The sequence below is a fragment of the Vulpes lagopus genome, chromosome 12 (assembly GCF_018345385.1).
Source record: "Vulpes lagopus strain Blue_001 chromosome 12, ASM1834538v1, whole genome shotgun sequence".
Taxonomy (NCBI): domain Eukaryota; kingdom Metazoa; phylum Chordata; class Mammalia; order Carnivora; family Canidae; genus Vulpes; species Vulpes lagopus.
The window spans coordinates 54,566,705-54,586,900 of NC_054835.1; the positions used below are offsets into that span (position 1 = coordinate 54,566,705).

The 20,196-nt window shown below is 51.9% G+C and overlaps 2 protein-coding genes across 5 annotated transcripts in view; one reads left to right on the forward strand and one right to left on the reverse strand.

Annotated features, from left to right (window-relative positions):
• Nucleotides 1-109: 109 nt before the first annotated feature.
• On the reverse strand, nucleotides 110-6,621 carry NAT9 (N-acetyltransferase 9 (putative)). 3 transcript variants are annotated; one of them, XM_041725547.1, is made up of 7 exons: nucleotides 6,501-6,621; nucleotides 5,910-5,995; nucleotides 4,081-4,190; nucleotides 3,393-3,536; nucleotides 2,502-2,561; nucleotides 2,204-2,283; nucleotides 110-2,093 (listed from the first exon to the last, which is right to left on the reverse strand). In XM_041725547.1, the coding sequence occupies exons 2-7, from the start codon at nucleotides 5,984-5,986 to the stop codon at nucleotides 1,959-1,961; spliced, it is 606 nt and encodes a 201-aa protein (XP_041581481.1). In that variant the 5' UTR covers nucleotides 5,987-5,995; nucleotides 6,501-6,621; the 3' UTR covers nucleotides 110-1,958. The 3 variants fall into 3 exon arrangements, with proteins under 3 accessions (XP_041581481.1, XP_041581480.1, XP_041581482.1); XM_041725546.1 differs by having other exon boundaries at nucleotides 2,204-2,298; XM_041725548.1 differs by lacking the exon at nucleotides 5,910-5,995 and having other exon boundaries at nucleotides 2,204-2,298; nucleotides 6,501-6,608.
• Nucleotides 6,622-6,780: 159 nt separating this feature from the next.
• TMEM104 (transmembrane protein 104) overlaps nucleotides 6,781-20,196 on the forward strand; it is a 56,650-nt gene continuing 43,234 nt past the window's right edge. For both annotated transcript variants that reach the window (XM_041725751.1, XM_041725752.1), the window contains exons 1-6: nucleotides 6,781-6,860; nucleotides 7,440-7,562; nucleotides 15,016-15,137; nucleotides 17,679-17,760; nucleotides 18,468-18,564; nucleotides 19,090-19,170. In XM_041725751.1, coding sequence (XP_041581685.1) covers nucleotides 7,518-7,562; nucleotides 15,016-15,137; nucleotides 17,679-17,760; nucleotides 18,468-18,564; nucleotides 19,090-19,170 — 427 coding nt within the window. In that variant the 5' untranslated portion in view covers nucleotides 6,781-6,860; nucleotides 7,440-7,517. The remainder of the gene's footprint in view (nucleotides 6,861-7,439; nucleotides 7,563-15,015; nucleotides 15,138-17,678; nucleotides 17,761-18,467; nucleotides 18,565-19,089; nucleotides 19,171-20,196) is intronic.

A 20,196-nucleotide genomic window follows, 5' to 3' on the forward strand; every position in this document is an offset into this window, starting at 1 on the left:
GCTTTGCACAAGTCTTATGGGAGTGAGACCTGCCCAGCTCCTGAATGCATGCAACCGGCTGCCCCAGAGAAACCTTTATTGTAGGAAGTAGGAGGGAAGATCCACATGCTCAGAGGTCTTTATGTAGTTTCTAATTCTAGAGCACTGAAATGGTGAATCCTGCATCGAGCCTCATTTAATGCAAAGACTGGGCTTTCATCTAACCCCTCACAGCCAGTGGGGTGCAGGCTTCCCAGGAGTGGCCTGCGCTAGCACCAGATTATCTTATCTGGCCCTGGACATGCTCTGGGGCAGGTGGGGCGGAGCGGACTTTCCAAGGGCAAAATACCCTAAGCCACCTCAAGAGATCCAGGTCTCTTACACCTCTGGCACCTGAGGCCACACCCTGGGAGCGGCCAGGGTGGCCCGCAAGGGCTGAGGCTGCCAGGCCCAGAGGTGCTTGGGAGAAGGATGGGAAGTGGATTCTAACGGAAAGCACTCATCACAGAGGACCCGGGGGCCTCTAGGGTTAAGAGAGGGGTGGGTCACTGTCTGGCCATTTGGCCTCTTGTTGGAGCTTGGATTCCGACCAACCTTATACTATTCAAAACCCTGCCACAGCACCTTGGGCTCAGCCCTCCTGCTCGCAACCTTGCCTCTACCTTGTGACCTCTCACCTGTAAGCGAGGCCTGGAGAGGACTCCACAAGGCAGTGGGGTGGGGGGAGATCCCTCCCGACCTCACCTGTTGGGTGGGGCCTCTGATGAAGCTCAAGGTTGAAACTCCTTGATCGCTGAGGGACCAGACACACTACAAACCCTTTGGTACACTGCAAGCAAAGGTAGATTCCAGTTTTTTACCTTCATAGTAGCGTTGGAATATGCCAGGACTGGGGAGGGGTGGGGGACTGGGGGGGACCAGCAAGAGTTCTGGCTCTGCTACCTTGAGCCAGGCACAGCAACTCACATCAAGGTTTCCTCCCCTTGAGAATACTGACTGCCTTTGAGGGTCTCTTCCACGACCTGCCCTGAAACCTGTCCGGCCTCTCAACGGCCACCCCAGATTAGGACAGGACACCTGGGAACAGAGGAGCATCTCCCCCCCTTCCCGCTCCAGCTCTGCCTCTGAAGCACCAGCTGCCAGGCCCTGGAGACATCCTGAGGCTGTGCCTCCGACGCCTCCTTGTGGCCGTCAGGTGCCACGGCTCCCAGAGACCCAAGAAGTGAGTAGAGCAGGAGACAGGTCCCTTCAGGAAGATACCGCTGAGTGGCTTCTACTTCCTCCTGCAGCCCTTGCAACTGAGCAGAGGCTCCAGTCACAAGGAGCTTGCATCCAAAACTCCTGGGTCCAGAGAGGAGAAAGAAGGAGCAAGCACAGTATCCTTGTCCACTTTCCAAGCCACCTGTCATTCAGGGCCTTGCTCGTTCATTTCCAAACTTCTTGGGGGTCACACTCCGCCTGCTTCTGCAGGCCAAAAGCAGACTGAGCTCCTCCTGCCCTGGACTGGATGCTGTAGGCTGGGCCTTCTGGTGGCTCACCTGCAAAGAGGCCTAAGGAAAAGCCAGGAAAGGTGCTGTGCAGTATACTTTACTCTTAGGCAGGCCTCTACCCCAGGGTGGCGCCTCTGGCCTTCCATTCACCAGGCCCACTCGCCTCTGCTCCCACCTCCACCCACCCTGCTCCCTGTGGATTCGTGCTATCCGCTCCAGGTTCCAAGAATCCAGGTCTGGTCAGGAGGACAGCCTGGACCTGGAGTCACTTATCCACACTGCCAGCCTGAGGAAGGCCAACGCAAGTCTGGCCCAGAGTCTGAAGGGCCCCTAAAGGAGATTCCCAGGCCAGAGAGGGGCTAGGGGCATTATGCCCCAAATGCCCCAATAGTTCAGTTTCTGTTACAGGGCTCTGGTGTTTTGGATTGCATGGTTCCAACACCCCACTTCACAGAAGGTGGCTGCCCTGCCCGGAAGGCCAGCTGGCTGTCAATGAGACTCCGACGACCCATCTCTATAGCACTTCTCTTCTACATGGCTGGTCTGCTCTAGAAGCCACTGCCGCTCATGTTCATTCATTGTCAGCCTAAGTGTCACCTCTCGGAAGACGCTGCTCACTGCCACCTGTATAAGCCAGAGAGAGCAGAGGCAGCTAAGTTACAGTCACAAGCTCTAGCACCACTGGGCCCCATCACCCAGCCCAGGCCTCGCCCTCCCATGAGAGATATCCTTACCTGCTCAAAGTGAAGTTTCTGAAACATCCGGATACTTGGCTCATTTCCTTGCCCAATTTTAGCCTCAAACTTGGTCAGACCTAGTTTGGTCACCCCTCCCAGAGAAAATGAGAGAGAGAGGGATGGGACACAGGATGAAGCACCCCCCTCTTATCCCCTACCCTTCCTCTCCCGTTTGGCAGTGGAAGCACCTGTCACCTGCCCCCCACCCTCAGGCCTGAAGAAGATACTTCCCAACATGCCCATGTCCTCATCTGGGGCCTGGCCACTTCTCTACCATCTGCTCAGACTTCCTTACCATAAGACATCATCATGAGAACAGACTCGGTGCCAAAGCCTTTGCCTCTGCAGCTGGGCTCTAGGAGGAATAATGGCAATCACTGGCACCGTGTGCCAGGCTCCGCAGCAGGCACAGCAGTAATGCAGCTGCAACTTCATTTCAGCCTCAACTCAACAGTTGGTACTATCATTGCCATTACGCAGACAGGAAAACAGACACATAGCAGTTGAAATAATTTGCACAGGGGTTCCCAGCTTAGACACACCCAGCAACCTGATCCCAAAGCTGACCCCTTACCTTCAGCATGCTGCCTCATCGGGAAGTCTTAGGGGAAGGCTGTGGACCATGAAGGACACAAACTAGAGGGGCTCCTTCCACAGCACGGGAAGGATGCTCCAGGAAAGGTCTTTTATTTTGGGAGGGTCCCCAGCGCCCAGCCCCCCAGCAGGAATGGAGCAGAATGAAGCCTGAAGACCCTCAAACTCAAGGTTAAATTCACACCTAAGGGCAGCCCTGGTGGCACAGCGGTTTAGCGCCGCCTGCAGCCCAGGGTGTGATCCTAGAGACCCGGGATCGAGTCCCAAATCATGCTCCCTGCATGGAGCCTGCTTCTCCCTCTGCTGTGTCTCCGCCTCTCTCTCTCTCTCCCTGTGTTTCTCATGAATAAATAAATAAAATCTTTAAAAATAAATAAATTAATTAATTAATTAATTCACACCTAAGCAGAAGACAGGAATAAAGTAAACCACCATGGGTGGAGCAGCAGGCTAATGGAGTGGCAGGGGGCAGTGTGCCCCAGGTAGGTGCTGGGCTCACCACTGGGAACCTCCCATTGAGCCCAGTGCCCTATGCAGCCTCAGCTGGCTTGAAGTTTAGAAGGGAGGGAAGGGAGGGCCGAGTGGAACAAACCTGCAATCATGACCTCAATCTCCCCCAAGGAGGGGTCCCCTACATTTGTGAGAAAGAGGTTTACATCTCCCGCCATGTAGCTCTCTTCCGTGGTGCTTGGCTGGGCCTGCCACTTCTCTGCATCCAGCACAATGAATGTACACTCTAAGGAGGGAGGCAACAGGGTTCTCACTTACACTTCCCATAGAAGCGAAGTGACAACAGTCTTCTGACCCAAACCAGAGAACTGTAGTATGACACCACTGCCTCTGCCATGAGGAAATTGGGCTCAGAGCTTCCTTTAGCTGATTACAAAGCCCTAAATTTGCCTCATGCAAGAAAAGATGGGACTCCAAACAGCAGCTCTATTCTCAGAAAGCAGTAACCACAACTGGGTTTAAGCAAGAGATGTGAGAGGCAGGGCCTCCATTTACAGCCAGAGCCCTAAATGCTTTACTTTCTCTAAATCCTTCTAAGCCCAATGCAGTGAATGTGGACAAACACAAAAGCACCAGTCACAGAGACTGGCCTCAGTGGGCATCAGAGTATGACGGTTTCAGGAAACTTCCAGACCTTTCATGAAGGATTTTCACAAAGTTTCTGGGGCCCAGAAGGGCTACAGTGGCAATGAGAAAGGGAGGGATCCTGGAGACTGCCTCTGGAGCCACCCCTCCCACTGCCAGCCCAGCCCAGGGCCTCTGCTTCTCACTGTCTGCATCTTCCCGCCAGCTCTGCTGCATCGAATACTCTTGCTCCAGGGTCAGCGGTTCAGAGGCTGTCAGACGCTGCAGCTCCTCTGATTTCATCCACTCGTGGTACCTGCAGGGACAGGAGGATGGCCTTTGGCATGCAGGACTGATTCGGGAGTACAGGTCTGACATTTTATGAGATGAAGAAGTGGATGGTAGATAGGAGAACCCCACAAGGCTAATACAGAGCTCTAAAAGATCTAAGGAGGGGCTCCTGGGTGGCTCAGTCAGTTTAGCATCTATCTCTTGATTTTGGCTCAGGTCACGATCTCCAGGTTGTGAGCTAGAGCCCTGCAACGTGCCTCCTCCCCGCAGCTGGACACACCCCTCCCAGCTAGGTGTAGAGCCTGCTAGGGATTCTCTCCCTCGGCCCCTCCCCCTGCTCTTGTGTGAGCACGCTTTCTCCCCTCTTTGGGAAGAAAAAAAAAAATCTAAGGAAAGGGTTATAATAGCTCCTAAGGCAGAGGGACACAAGCACAAGACCTAGAAGCAGGCTGGTCTTACAAGAGAACTATCCAGCTTCCCATCCTGTCTCCGGGGTCAGTGCTGGGGCGCAGTCTGAAGTCAAACATTCCTCAAATTCCTGAGCGGAAGTATATGGCAATCTGACCTCCTTAAGGAAGGCTGGACATATCTCCACAAAGGCCAGACACAGGAACACCCAAAAACTACAGGGGTGCCTGGGTGGCTCAGTCAGTTAGGCATCTGCCTGGAGCTCAGGTCATGATTCCAGGATCCTGGGATCAAGTCCAATCAAGCCCTGAGTAGGGCTCCCTGCTCAGTGGAGAACCTGCTTCTCCCTCTCCCCACTCCCCATGTGCATTCTCGCTCCCTCTCACTCAAATAAATAAATAAAATTAAAAAAAAAAAACCTACAAGTAGAGAATACACTCCTACATTACCACCATCCCAGCCTACCAGACCTTAGCCAATTGCCCCAGGAAGAGTCCCACGCTGGCACTCAGTTCTGGATTTTCAAAACAGTAGACATCAGAACAACCCATCAACTCAGTTTTCTGACAAACTAACGTTAAGTCTTCAAGACTGAGCATATTTGGGGTGCCTGCATAGCTCGCACCCATGCCTGGCAGGCTACAAGTTTCAGCTCAGGTCCTGATCTTAGGGTCCTGGGATGGAGCCCTGTGTCAGGCCTCCACGCTCAGAGGAGAGCCTACTTCAGGATGCTCTCTCTCCCTCTGCCCTTCCCGCCCCCCCTTTACATAAATAAATCTTTTTTCCCTCCAGACTTAACTTACTCATTTGAGAGAGAAACAGCATGCTCAGGGGGAAGGGCAGAGGCAGAGGGAGAAGCAGGCTCCCTGCCAGGCTTGATCCCAGGACCCTGAGATCATGACCTGAGCCAAAGGCAGGCAGACACTTAACTGACTGAGCCACCCAGGCGCCTGTAAATAAATAAATATTAAAAAAAAAAAAAAAAAAAAAAACAACTAAGCATACTCGCTGACAACAGAGGAATGTCACTAATTTACAATCAGGCGATCTTTCTTACACACATCTAGTTTACATAAAATAATTCCCTGCTGAGCGTCCAAAAAGGAAGCAGAGAAGACTGAAACGGAAAGGCGGGGGATGGGAGGGGTGGGGGGGGTAACTTCTTCCAGGGGTGTCCTCATTGCTTCAGCGCTCACTTCTTTCTGTAACGACTTCTCACCGCAATGTTTCTCCTTCTTAGGGGAAACAGCCTCTGAGATTCGGACTAAGGCAGGCTGACCCTCCTCGCTGCATCTTGGGAGGGCTGGCCTGCACCTCGCATTAGGTGGACTGTTACCTAGGCACGTGCTCTGAGGTGTAGGGCACCAGCACCACCTTCTTCCCCAGCAGCAAGACGTTCTCATTTAACCTCATGGCGCCGGCCTGTAGGAGGGGAGGGCAAATACTCCAGGACCCTGCGTCTCCTCCCACTCGGGGTGGGAGCCCCGGGCCTCGAGTTTGCTAAATGCCTCCCGGAACTCAGTGGTCAGGAGAGCCTTGGTTCCTTCTTTCTCTCGAAACCTTTCAGAGGACACGGACTCTGGACCCCTCGCGACAAGGGGAAGTGGGCCGGGTAAAGGGGACTACAAGATCCTCGCATCGCAGCTCCACGGGGCTAAGCGCGAGCTGCCGCTTCGGCGCGCCCCTTCCCTCCCACCTCGCTGACCCGCGAAGCCTCCGACCCAAGCGCCCAGGCTTAACCCCGAAGCTCCCATCACGTGCCCCGGGCCGGAGACTCCGCCCCACCATCAACTTGCAGCCTCGCTGGCGGACGCCTACGTCCAGCCCCTCTTCCCGGCGACCCCCCCGCCGCCCCAGCCCCCGGGCCCTCTCCCCGCCTCCCACCCCCAGCCAGGTCCGAGCAGGCCGCCCTCCCCTGTGTGCGGACCCGTGGGCCACGCTCCTCGGTCACCCCGACCGCCGAGGGCCCGGGGAGGCTCCGCTCACACCCACTCCCGGCGGACGGACGCGTCCCCAGCCCCGCGGCCCCTCCTCCCCGCACGCGGGCGGAAGTGCCCCTCCCCTGCTTCCGCCCCGCAGACGGCGGCCGCCGGGGCCCAATCCCGGTCCCGCCTCCTCGAGGCGTCCAATCAGCGCGCTGCGCCCCACCCGGGGCGCGCACGGCCAAAGTGGCCGCCGGGCGCGGGCGCATGCGCGCTGCGGGCGCTGGTGCGGGACAGCTGGCGCCGGCGGCGGCGGAGGGGTCGGAGGCGGCGGCCGCGGCGGCCCGGAGCGAGCCGGGGTGCAGGTGTCCGGCCGGGCTGGGGGGACGGGCCGGGGCGGCGCCAGGCTCGGGGCTGCTCCAGGACGGAGGAAGAAGTCGGGGGGAGGCCCTTGAGACGAGGGGGAGGCTTGGGGCTGGGGAGCCCGAAGCAGGGCAGAAAACAGGTTGGGGGGGGGGGGCGGAGAATGGAGGCCCCGTTACAAAGGAGAGGTTTGGGGACCTGCAGTTGGGTGGGGGTGGGCAGCGACCTGGGCAAGCCCCCAGTTTGTTGCCTTGATCTCGAGTGCCCTGTGTGGTAGTGAGCTCGCCGTTCCTGGCTGGCATTAAGTGTGCACAGTGTGCAAAGGGGGGCGCTTGTGGTGAGGGAGACTTAGTGGCTTGTGGGGCTCCCTCTGTCACTTGGAGTCTGAACGGCCTTGAATACCTTCGTAGGAAAAAGTTAGAGGAAAGCACGCAGGTGTCACTCTTTCAGTATCCTCCTGGTGGATACTGAGGCTGTGTCTGTAATCAAAGTACAGGGCCCCCGAGGGGTGTTCTCCAGAACTGTCCCCCAGATGCCAGCGACCTCTATCAGAAAGGTGAAATCTGCTCTTTCCCCCTTAGGGAGCCGCAGCAGCCGCCGCCCAAGCAAGGAAGAAACCTAAGGAATCTCGGCCCACTGACCCTTCCTCACTTTTGGAAATGGCGGGTGAAATCACAGAGACCGGAGAGCTCTATTCTCCTTATGTGAGTTTTACTTTTTTAGAACCTGTTTTACCCACATCGTTGCTGTGGGCTCCTAGAGAAGCACAATGCTTCCTGGACTGTACGAGCCTAGTGAGGACACCTGCTTGTAGACCCTGGCGAAAGCCAGGCTGGGGAACTCCATTCAGCAGCAGGCATGTTGCTGCCGCCCCGGCCCAGAGCATGTGATGAGAGTTTGTGCACGTGTTCGATGCTGGTCAGAAAGCGGGCAAGGAAACAAAGCTGACTTGTTAATTCCTTGCGATCTCAGTGTCCTGGCCACTAGCACTTGCAAACCGAGCTGTTGTCCGGGGATGATGATTGACAGCTGTTGACTCTGGGTTTGCTCATCTCAGCAGTTTGAAAGCGCTTTGGTTGCCCGCTGAATTGTAAGTTGCACAACTTTTATAGTCTTGGATGGTGTAAGAGGCAGAGAAAGCATGCAGAGACTTCCAAGTGCAGTTTGCAGGAGTCTGTAATTAGAACAATTAGAAGGATTGATTTCTTACTGTATTGGGTCTGCATCACACACACCCCCACCTCCCACAGGTGCATTCAGTTTATCTTTGAGTCATGAAAGATTGGTCCTGGTTACATCACAGAGTCCTCTTGCCTGGATACCTAGCTGGAGGATTGGAATAATCAAATGATTGACTCATGGTGCTACTAAGTATTCCAAGGAAAAGCTGCACTGCCTTAAGTAACAAAAGTCCTCTTTCTAGAGCTTACCTAACTTTAAGCAGCTGCCCCGCTTTCCACTTATTTCCTAGCCTGAGGATCCCGGCTTTGCTTCACAGACTCTAGGGCTGTGGTGTGATAGATATGAAAGTGTCTCAGAAAATAGCTGGCAAAAAGCCTTTCTCACACCAGGGTCTTCCTACTGGGTCTGTGCCTTTTGTGTGTAGCACTAAAGGAGCCTCCTTTCTCTCCATAATTTATCGGGGGGTAGTCTTTCTTGAACTTTGGACCGAGTCTAATAGTGTTGTTCTCATCTGAGGAATTGTGTAACGGCTCACAGTCTCTTCTTGGTATCAGCAGTGAAATGTTCCCACTGTCCATAAAAGTTGCCAAGCTTCCTGCTGCTTCTCAGAGCATCTATACATTTAGAGATGAGAAAATGAGTTATTTCTGTAACTGAGTTTTAGGAAAGAAAAAAACTTTGATAGGCTCACTTTTCTTGTGTTTCCAGTTATTCACATCATCATTTCACGTGTCAGCGTGTACCCACAGGAATTCAGGCAGTGAGGCCGAAAAGCCTCAGTGGGTTCTGCTCCCCACCCCCCAACTTCCCTGTGTGTTTGGTTTTGTTTGAGGCCTGTGTTTAAGGGCATACTCTGGGTATTTGCCATTAACAACTTGTATTCTCTTATCTTACCAGTGGAGAGAGGTGTAGAGAAGAGATGGGTGTTGTTGAAGGTGAGCTGGCATTAGTGGGAAGTTACCAGTTAGGGTTTGAGAAGACACCGTGCTTTCTTCCTGAGTTTTCCCTAACTCTGCCATCCAGAGAGAGTGGTTCTTGATCCCTTGTGAGACCTGGCAAAGGGCATTGGTTCACCATCCGCCGAGCCCAGAAAAGCAGTGGAACTGCTTCACCGTAGACGCTGCTTTGAATCCCCTGCCCGGCCCAATACAGGCAAGACCTGCTCTCTATGTCTTGGGAAACCTGTTTGGTTCATGAAGGTGCATCAGCCCATAACCTGGGGTATTCCCAACACAGAGCCTCTCCCTGCCTCTGTGTTTGCTCTGTTGCCAGTTCTTTTCCCCTTTGTGGGTGTCAGGGGTGTTTGCCTTAGCTTGCATTATTCTGCATAAAATATGTGTAGTGGACAGACTAGCCTCACAGGGGACTCATGTGACAGGCCCTCTCAAGGATAATGCTGGATTCAGAACCTGGTTCCGGCCAGCACTTTTCCCCAGAAGTGATCTCGGAACGGGCGTGTCTGGTTTCCTGTGTACGGGGACCACGAGTGGCTCAGGGCTACAGGGACTATGTGATCCAAATAGAGGATGAAGCAGACCACCACCCACACAAGGCCCAGCCGCTGAGGGCCCTGCCAGCCAGTTTTGCCAAAGACCACTGCCGTTGCTTTCGAAGGAAAGGTTACTCGTTTCACAGCCTTAAATTCTAGTCATTGCTTCCGCATCTCTACTGGCTTCTGTTTCCTTTAACAGCTGTCCCTGGGGAAGTGGACAAAAACCGCCATGACTACTGCCTCATGCACATCTGTGGGTGAGGCTGCTGGATGGGAGATAAGAGAGCAGGAACACTGCGCTCAACTCCCCAGGTTGTAGGGGAGCCAGTACTCCATCCCAAGGAATGATGGAGAACGGGAAGAGACTGTTTAGCCTGTAGCAGGGCTTGCTTCTGCTTTCGGCGACACCTTCCAGGAGGCTATCCCACCACAACTGTCAGGCCAGGAGCAGAAGAGAATGTCTCCTTCCTCCTCCTCCCACAACTGCCTTTGACCTGGCCCGTGGCTCAGCTCAGATTTGCTTCCTGCTCCATAGTCCTTGTAATTGGGCCTCACTGGCACCTTTACTGAAGGTTGAGAGGCTTTAACTCTCGCCAGGGAGGTGAAGAAGTTTCATATTATTCTACAGGATGCCCAGAGTTCTTGCTTTGAAGCTAAAAAATAGAGACAGCATAAGACAAATGTGATTACTCATTTCTGCTTCCAACTGCTAACAGTCTGTCCCTAGTTAGCTTCTTGTAAAGTTCTTCAAGGATCTTTTTCACCGAGATTTATTTGAAGTTTCCATTGGGAGTGTGTTTATTTTATTGTGTTTATCGGCAGTGGTTCTCAGCGGTGGCAGTCTTGCCCATCTTACCCACACACACCATCCCAGGACACCTGCCAGTGCCTGGGGACATTTGTGATCATCACAACACAGGTGCAAGGTTGGGGGCTACTGGAGCCTCGTCGGTAGAGCCCAGGATGTTGCTAAACATCCTGCAGTCCACAGGACAACCCACAATAAAGAAGAATCGGCCCCAAATGTCAACAGTGCTCAGGCTGAAAGCCCCTGCGCTACAGCAGACCCTTGACCTTTATATCTCATGACCTTTAGGTATCACCAAATTCACAAATGCCTCTTGTACTGTTTCATTTCCTTGTAAAACTTTTGGCTAAGAACTAGCACTTTCTCTACTTCCATCGAACCTTCACCGGGGCCATTTTCCATAAAGAAAAAGGGTCCACCCTTCTTAAATGTTACTGCTCAGAAAAGCAGCATATAGAGAACAGAGCTGCAGGGAGCTGTAGGAACACGGTTCAAACTTGTTTTAATCCTTCTGAGATCTGTCTGTGGGATCAAACAGAGACTGTGATGTTTAAAACAGGACAAAGACTGTGAGACCTACGTCAGAGGACCTAGCCAGGTCCAGTCAGCTCAGCTGAGGATTCCTAGCTGGAGACTGTGTGGCAGGCACCCTGAGAAGTGACACACAGGCCACAGTGAGCCTCACATTTAACAATGGGGAAAAGACAACATTGAAAACCCAAACTAGGACATAAGAAGTATTCTTGCCCTGGGGGTTCAAAAGTGCACAACTGGGAGGGCTTTGTGGTGGAAGTAACATTTGAATGCGTTTGAGTGCTGGGTGGGATTTGAGGGGCTGGCCAGGAGGCATGGGGGGGTGGTGCCCTATGCCAAATGTAAATGGACTGTGGGTAGAGCTCTTTTCTGTCCACAGGGTGCCTTCCTGTCCTTCACTCAGATGTACAGTCAACACCTGCCTGGAAGCTTGTCCCTCCCTAACCACTGCCCAGCTCCCTCTCCCCACATTTCAGTTAAAAAAAAAAAAAAAAAAAAAAACTTCTGAGTGACGTTAGGAAAATGGGCCCCAATTTGTAGGTTTCTGATAAAAAGAAAATTCAAAAAAAAAAAAAAAGAAAATTCAGTACATGAATTAGGAAGACAAGCCATGAGAGACTCCTAACTCTGGGAAACAAACATAGGGTTGCAGAAGGGGAGGAGAGTGGGGGAATGGGGTAACGGGATGATGGACATAAAGGATGGCACATAAGATGAGCACTAGGTGTTATACTGTATGTTGGCAAATTGAATTTATATAAAACAAATTTTAATTCAGTACATGGTTATTTTAGGAAAAATTTTAGAATATAGAAGAGAACATATTTGTAAGAATAGGGAAGTATAAATGAGAGATGGGTAGGTATTCCCAGAGATGAATTGTTTGTGTTGTATTTATTTATTTATTTATTTATTTATTTATTTATTTATTTTTAAAGATTTCATTTATTCATGAGAGAGACAGAGAGACAGAGGCAGAGACACAGGCAGAGGGAGAAGCAGGCTCCATGCAGGGAACCCGGTGTGGAACTCCATCCCGGGACTCCGGGATCATGCCCTGAGCCAAAGGCAGGCGCTCAACCACCAAGCCACTCAGGCTCCCTTCATTGTTGTTTTTAACAGGAATAGGTGGTAAAGCAAACTAAGCCTGTGTCACAGGAAACCCAGTTAGGAAGTGGCTGTCACAGTCCAGGCTGGAAGCAATTAGGTGGTAAAGGGGAATAGGACCAGAGGTAGCCACAAAAGACTTCAGAAGTAGAATGGCTGGAGCTGGGGTACACAGAAGGGAGGAGGGAGGGGGGGTGACCGGCAGACAGTGGAGTTGAGGTCTGCAGGAAGGCTGATGCAGAGAAAGGTCCATCCTCCCCTGTCTGGCTGTGGTAGTTAAAGCTGCAGAACTGAGTGAAGTTGCTGAGGGAAAAGCAAGTAGGAAAAGAGACCACTTACATCAGAGCGTAAGAAGGAATAGAGACTAAGAAAGCCGTTGGGTTAGGCAAATAGGAAGGAGGTAATTGGTGATTTTGAAGAATGTAGTTTCAAAAAAGCTCTAGGGATGGAAACCACAAAGTACAGAAACTTGGAAGCGAAGGCAGAGGAAATAGGTAGCTGCTTCACTGAGTTTGGTTAAGAGAAGTAAGAGAATTGTGTTTCAAAGTTGCCGAGGACCTGTGTAGGCAGGGGGGAAGAGCTGGTGGAAGGAAGATTCCTGAAAGGACTGAGCCCAGAAGGTTGGGTGCAGGGCTTAGCGTCCCCCAGGGGGAAAGACACACATTCCCCACAGGCAGGGAGGGGGTTGGGAGGATGCAGACACTGATTTTTGAGCTTGGAGGGAGTGTGGCTTGGGGAGGGCATGTCACATGGCCTTGGGCACCTCCAGAACAGAGGACGCAGCCTTCAGCTGAGAAGGGTGGGGGCTGGGGCGCCAAGAGTGAGGTTCGATGGTTTCCTGTGGGAAACGCCAAGAAGTCCATGGTGGAATAAAACCGGTGTGATGCTCTCAGAGCACAGGTGAAGGAACTGCTTTTTGCTGTGGAACCAATAATTACAACTGGAAGGAAGGAAGGGAGACAAAGAAAATACCGTGGAACTTTTAGCAGGTTTGTTGTATAGGGAGCAGAGGAAGCAGGCGCTTAGTCCATCCAAGGCTGGGGTCGGGAGGGGCAGCACAGGGGAGGCGGCGTGAGGCCTGGGTGGACTGTGCTCAGCAAGCTAGCCTGTGGTAAATGATGGGGACACAGTGGCCTGGATCGGGTGGGCGGAGCGACCGCAGCTGTCAGCAGGAATGGGAAGGGCTGCAGAAGAAAGGACTTTCCTGGTTGAGACCTCAAAAAAGGAAAATGATAGTTAATAGCCAAAGTCAGGTTGGCGAGAACGTGAGTTTGCAACCTCATTCTCAGTGACCCAGCAATTCTACTCAGAGGCTGGTTGTCAGGGGCCAAGCGGTGCTGCTCCTGGGGGTACCTGCTTGCTCTCTGGGGTGATGAAATGGAATCAGATGGTGGTGGTGGTTGCACAGCCCTATGACTGTGCCTGAAGCCACCAAACTGTGTCCTTCAAAGGGGTAAATTTTTTTATTAAGTTTTTAATTCCGGCGTAGTTAACATACAGTGCTGAATTAGTTTCAGTGTACAGCGTAGTGACTTGGCGATTCTGTACGTCACTCGGCGCTCATCATGACCAGCATGCTCTTCATCCCCTTCACCTGTCTCATCCAGCCCCCTACCCACTGCTCCTCTAGTGACCAGCAGTGGGTTCTCTATAGCCAAGAGTCTCTTGCGTTTGGTCTTTCTCTCTCTTTTTTTTTTGCCTTTGCTCATTTGTTTCTTAAATTCCACACGAGTGAAATCATAGGGTATTTGTCTTTCCCTGACTTCTGTTGCTTAGCATTATACTCTCTAGTTCTATCCACATTGTTGCAAATAGCAAGATTTCTTTTTTTTTATGGCTGAGTACTATTTCGTTGTACGTACATACCACCTCTTCTTTATCCATTCATCACGCAATGGATGTTTGGGCTGCTTCCATAATTGGTGTTGTAGATAATGGTGCTATAAACATAGGGGTGCATGTATGCCTTTGAATTAGTGTTTTTGTATTTGGGGGGTTAAATACCCAGCAGTGTGATTACTGGATCATAGGGTAGTTCTTTTTTTAACTTTTTGAGGCACCTCTGTACTGTTTTTCGCAGTGGCTGCACCACTTTGCATCTCCACCAACTGTGCACAAGGGCTCCCCTTTCTCCACATTCTTGCCAACACCTGTCATTTCCTGTGTTGTTGAGTTTAGCCATTATGACAGGTGTGAGTGACAGCTCATTGTGGTTTTGATTTGCATTTCCCTAATGATGAGTGATGTTGAGCATCTCATGTCTGGTGGTCATCTATATGTCTTTGGAGAAATGTCTATTCATGACTTATGTCCATTTCTTAGTGGATTGCTTTTTTTTTTTTTTTTTTTGGCTGTTGAGTTGTGTAAGTTCTTTATATATCTTGGATACTTTTATTGGATATGTCATTTGTAAATATCTTAAGAGTGAATTTTATGGTACGTAAATTGCATCTCAAGTTTCATAAACATCCTTGAAGTTAGTGTGGGGAGGACAGAGGGGAGAAGGAAGCAGCCTGAATGGCAGCATCCCAAAGACAATGGCAAGAATGGGTGGGGAGCAGGGTTGGATCACATGCTCAGAAGTCTTGGAAGAGTCCAGGTCTTTTTTAGGTCAGCCCTAGGTTCATCCTTGTGCCTGGTCCCCGGACATGGTGCTCTGTCCTCGGGAAGCCTACAGCCTGGTTGAGCAGGGAGCTAACATCTGAAGTGCAGCTCTAAATATAAGGAAATGACAAGGTGGTAGGATGGTGACCACAGAAGCGGAGGAGGAACCCGATCAGTAGAGACATCTTGGAAAGACCCATAGAACGTGGGCCTTGAGCCTTCCAAGTGTTGGCATCTGCTTCCCTGGCAGCTGGTTGCAGAGCGCGCCTCCTTCAAACCTCTGCCACATTCTCCCTTCTCACCTGCTTCCCTAGCTCAAGGCTGGCCTCTCTGCCTCCAGTGTGGCTGTTGCCCAGGGTCCTCTTTGGGAGCCACTGGAAGGAGAGGTTAATTAATTTCGGGGCTTGAATGTCACTTCTGTCGCTTCCAGGTGGGGCTGGTGTACATGTTTAACCTCATCGTGGGCACAGGTGCGCTCACCATGCCCAAGGCTTTTGCCACCGCGGGGTGGCTCGTCAGCTTGGTCCTGCTGGTGTTCCTGGGCTTCATGAGGTAAGAGGCTGGCACATGGGGGTGGCCGGAAGGAGCCTGCCTGGGGAGCCCTGACCTCTTTTCATTAACATGAGGAATGGTGCTAGGGCAGGGGAGTGGCGGAGGGTGGAGGTGACAGGAAGATGTCCACGGTGAATCCTAGCCAGGGTGGCCCAGCAACAGGAAAGGAGGCACAAAGGTCTCCAGGTCTCATGCTAACAGACCAGTCATACAGCCTGATCAGTTAAGAATCAAGACATCTGATCAGGCTTTGGAATGTTTCATGTGGTACTCACATTGCTTCCCCGGCTGCTTGATTTACTCTCTTATATACTGATACATGGTACTGTTTTTCTCTGAGAAAACACCACCTAGTCACAGAAAAAGAACTGGACAAACATCTGCAGTGATAAGAAGTCAGTTTGGAATTTAGAATTTGCTTAAGGTAGTTCACAAAGTGACGAACACACAGGTACGCACCTAATAAAGTGTTCACCTCACCTCACCTGGTGCCTGGCAGCAAACGATGGCCACTGCCCACATTTTCAGGGGCTCCTGTCCTTGAGCCGTGGGGGTGGGATTCACCACTGTGAAGCTGGTGCTTCACAGAGGGGAGATCGTACCTGAGGCTCTTCTCAGGGATTCTGCGAGCAGGTGGGGAGTCATTCAGCCAGTACCCCAGGCTCATAAGGGATTTAGGACTATGCATTTCCAGGTAGGAATCCACAGCTGCCCAAAAAAGGTAAGGGAGCACTTGGAAACACCTCCCAGGGGTCCCTTCCACGGGAGAGATGACACCGGGCACTTTTTTTGGGTGAACAGAACAAAGATCACTGCCCTCAAGACTTCTCTCTCGGTGGGGAGACATAAAGAGTGAAGGTGATAAGAGAATTGTAGGGTAGGTTGGAAGGTGATGAGTAATGTGGAAAAAAACCGACAAAGCCTCGCAGGGTGAGGCACAGGGAAGGTGGGGGCGATGGCAGCTTTCGGCAGGTAGTCGGTGGTCACGGAGGGTGGCGGTTTGGCAGATGGGAAGGAGGGAGGAGTGGGTGCCCTTGGAAGGATGACATGGGCTACAGTTGAAGCCAGTGAGGACCTCAGAGAGGCTGAATGGAATAGGAAAACATTTCTCTGTTCCTTCACCCACTTTCTTTTGGGGGTTTTGTGGCCATCCTTGGGGTACCGTTCGCTCATTGCATACTGCGAGTCCTGGCAGCCAAGAGCCCTAGAAGTCCTTGTCCTCCCCTGACTCTGCTGTCCCCTTTAAAGGACCTTCAGCATGGGCAGCCGTCTGAATGGGAAGTGATTATTGGGGGCCCCCAGGTAGGGACTGCCATGTCCCCTCCCTGCTCAGCCCATTTATATTTGAACATGATCGATGCGTTGGCCCTTGTGCAGCCATGAGAAGCCTCTTCATGCCTTAACTAAGATTGATTCTGGTTTTACTTGCAAAAAGAAGGGAAAATCTAAAGTCCTTAAAACGGTCACTTAAGCAAGATAACAAGAAACCTTTCCAGGAGGTGCTGAGGCACCGGAATGGGAGCCTCGGAGCCAGCTGCCCTCCACCCACCAAGAGGGAGTGGGTGGGGGTTGAACACCTTCCCCGAAGGGCTGAGACAGCAGCCTGTGGTGGGTGAGGGCCCTTGAGGAGGGCTGGGGTGAAGCCTTGGGGAGGAGGTAGGTGACTGTGCTGTCCAGCGCTCAGCAGGGGGGATGTGGCCTTCCCCACAGCTCTGCTGACAGATGCTCCCCCTGCGCTCCAGCTGAAGTCTGGGCCTCTCCAGCTTTGCTAAGAGGAAGAGCCAAGATGGCTTTTCACTCTAGTCTGACTCCTCAGCAGACGTCTGCTGCCACCTCCCAGTGTCCCTTTTGATTTGAGGCATAAAAACGCAAGCTTATTTTTACATCATCTAGATTATTGGGAAAGTGAAGGTCCTTCCGAAAAAGGAAGGAAGGAAGGAAGGAAGGAAGGAAGGAAGGAAGGAAGGAAGGAAGGAAGGAAGGAAACATGCAAACACATTCTGGATCCAAACACCCTTTACAATTATCCACGCTGGCACTCTGTCCATTAGCGTGTGTAATTGGGAGCTGACCACTTACTGTGTCCCGTCAAGGAGAGGTGAGAGCTGCCACTGCCCTTCCCTGAAGCTTTCAGAAGGTCCCTTGTGAATTCACCTCCTCTGCACCCTGCCCCCAGCGGACCCTTCTCAGTGTTCGCTGTCACATCGCCCCACATCCCCTCTTCCCCAGGGTTTATGCTCTACCCCATGCTACCGGCAGCTTATTGCACACCCCTCTCCTGTGCATCAAATCGCATCCTAAACATAGACAGGGCAATCAAGGCAAGCACGCACCTACACACATACATTTTATCAAGTCAGATGCAACTCGAAAGTTCCTAGGGAACAGTTCTCAGAAGAGAGAATGCAAAAAAAAAAAAAAAAAGGAGAGAATGCTTTGGGCTTGCTGGTTCGGTCAGGTCCTAAAGTGGGTTTTCCTTTTTCATTGTACCACTTCTAACCTCCTACTACCTTTGGCAATTACCTTGCGGCCTTCCTGCAGCTTTGTGACAACTACCTTCGTGGTAGAGGCCATGGCAGCAGCCAATGCTCAGCTCCACTGGAAGAGGATGGAAAACCACCAGGTGTGTGTGTCGCCCTTGTCTCCGGGCAGTGCCTGTGTCCAGTCCTATGCCGTGAGGCAGCCCTCAGGGGCTGGTTCTTTCCTTCCCCATGTATGGTAGGCTTGTGTCCATAGCACTACTCTGTGCCTTTGTCCTAGAGCTCGGGTTTGATGGCCACATAAGCTTAGCGAACAGGTGCAGCCTCTGCTCTTTTTTTTTTTTTTTTTTTTTTTTTTGCCTCTGCTCTCTTTAAAAAAAAAAAAAAGATTTTTAAAATTTATTTATTTAAGAGAGAGAGCATGCCCTCACGAGTGAGGGGAAGGACAGAGGGAGAGAGAGAAGCAGACTCCCCACTGAACAAGGAGCCTGATGTGGAACTCGATCCCACATGACCTGAGCTGAAGGCAGACGTTTAACCACCTGAGCCACTCAGGTGCCCCAGGCCTCTGCTGTCTTAACATCATGTCATGATGGGTCCCTTGAACCCCCTACTTTGAGCTCACCTGTCATTCTGAGCCTCCGTTCCCAGGACCTGTAGTACAGCTTCAGATCTGACATCCCAGTGTCTGCACCTAATGTGGGAGCACAGTGGTGCTGAGAGGTGCCCCTGATCAGACACATTCTGGAAAGAAATAACAGAAGAAATGGGGTTCTTCAATTTTCCGTGGGTTTTCTGTAGCATTTGTTCTTTCTTGTTTGCTCCCCTTCCCCCACCCCACCCCTCCTAGGAGGAAGAAGATGACGACTCCTCCACAGCCTCTGACAGTGATGTCCTTGTCCAGGACAACTATGAGCGGGCAGAGAAACGGCCCATCCTGTCAGTGCGTAAGTCTTGGGGTTCTGAGCTGGCCAGCATCTCCTTCTGGTCCATAGGGTTCCCTTTCCTTGTAAAGAGGACCAGGAGTCTCTGCACAGACCCTCTGGCCAGAGCACAAGCCCCAGGCCCAGGCTTCACCCTGCTGGCTCCCCCGCTTGCTAATGTTTGTAACTTGGGCAGGTTACCCACCTCAGTGCCCAGGGCACACTGGACGCTCCAATAAATGTGGGATGTCCTCCTGTCCCACCATGCACGATGCCTGACAGGTCCCATCCCCGGTCCAGCAGAGCGAGCCAGGGCCAGGTGTCCCAGCTACCCACCCCCCGCCCCCTGCCCATCCATAGTGAGCACCCTAGGATCCTTTCCTGTACTGTTTTAAAATGTATTACAGGTAGGAAACAGTAGAAGTTTTCAGAAGAATTTGAAGTGCTCTAGGATTTCCTTATTCTGGAGAATTCTGTGAGCTCAGCACCCCCTCTGAGAGCTTTTCCAAATGAAAACCGCTTCCTCTTCCTTGTCCATTACCTCCACAGAGAGACGTGGATCTCTGAACCTTTTTGAAATCACAGACCGGGTGGAAATGGGACAGATGGCCTGTATGTTCTTCAATAAAGGTATAAGCTCTTTCCCAAGGTGGGGTGAGGGCAAAGAGAGGTGGTGCTTTCCAACAGACCTTGACCGCTAGGGATGGGGCCGGCAATGCAGACACAGATGAGCAGACTGTCAGCAGGCCTGCGGGTGCACTTGAGCAGCCACCTTGCCGGGAGGACTGAACTGCTCGTGTTGTCTTCCTTGATCCCTCCCCGTTCATCATCAGCACTAGGAAGAAAGAAGCAGCTACTTGGTTCTTACTGTTTGTAGAGGTCAGGAATCCTAAGCAGCTTTCCAAGGAAGGAAGCTGGAGCCAGCTGGTAGTTTTGTGCCTCTTGCCTGATTGCTCCTGACGTGTCTCCTTTTCTTCTGGACTGCTCAGTCTAGGACAACGCAGGGCAGAGACCTGTGACGGATACACTGTGCACATACCTGTGTGTGTGTGTGTGTGTGTGTGTGTGTGTGTGTGTGTGTGTGTGTGTACACGCGTCTACCTCATTTTCTGTGTGCCCCCCCCACCCTGGTGGCCAGCAGAGGGCGCAAGGAGTCCATGCACAGGGTTGCTGTCTGGGAATCTCAGTGTCTATTCATGACCTGCTCCTTGGTGGGATTGCCTGCAGCTCAGAGGATCCCCTGACCCAGCTCAGAGGCTAGGTTGCCGGGTGTTCAGTGACAACACCATGTATCTCCACAGCAAATGTTGTTCTTTTGAAAGATGATCTGCTTAAGAGCTTAGTTTTTTAGTGCCCAGACCTGCTGGTTTCCCCTCCATGGGCAGTCAGACGCATCTCAATAAACCCTTGTCTTTGTGAAAATTTTCTCTTTGGGAGATTTCCTGCCCCTCTGTCACAGCCGCCCGTTTCCAGGGGCGTCCTCTCTACTGGTTCTTTCTAGTCTTAAATGTGACTGCAGTAACTCAGAGCCTGAGGGATCAGAGAAGCCAGAGTCTTCTTGACTGCTTTTCAGGACATTAAGCATTCGGTTTATCACTGGTGCTGCAATTTGACAGTCCAGAGCATGATGATCATCAGCCAAAGGTTGCCGGAGGG

Excerpts from the sequence above, each read along its gene's own strand:
- NAT9 (XM_041725546.1), bottom strand. The coding sequence starts at position 5,986 with ATGAGGTTAAATGAGAACGTCTTGCTGCTGGGGAAGAAGGTGGTGCTG. Across the intron at positions 2,562-3,392 it reads GATTGAGGTCATGATTGCAG|AGCCCAGCTGCAGAGGCAAA; the intron begins GTTTGTTCCACT and ends TATTCCTCCTAG. Across the intron at positions 2,299-2,501 it reads TCTCATGATGATGTCTTATG|GGGTGACCAAACTAGGTCTG; the intron begins GTAAGGAAGTCT and ends TTTCTCTGGGAG.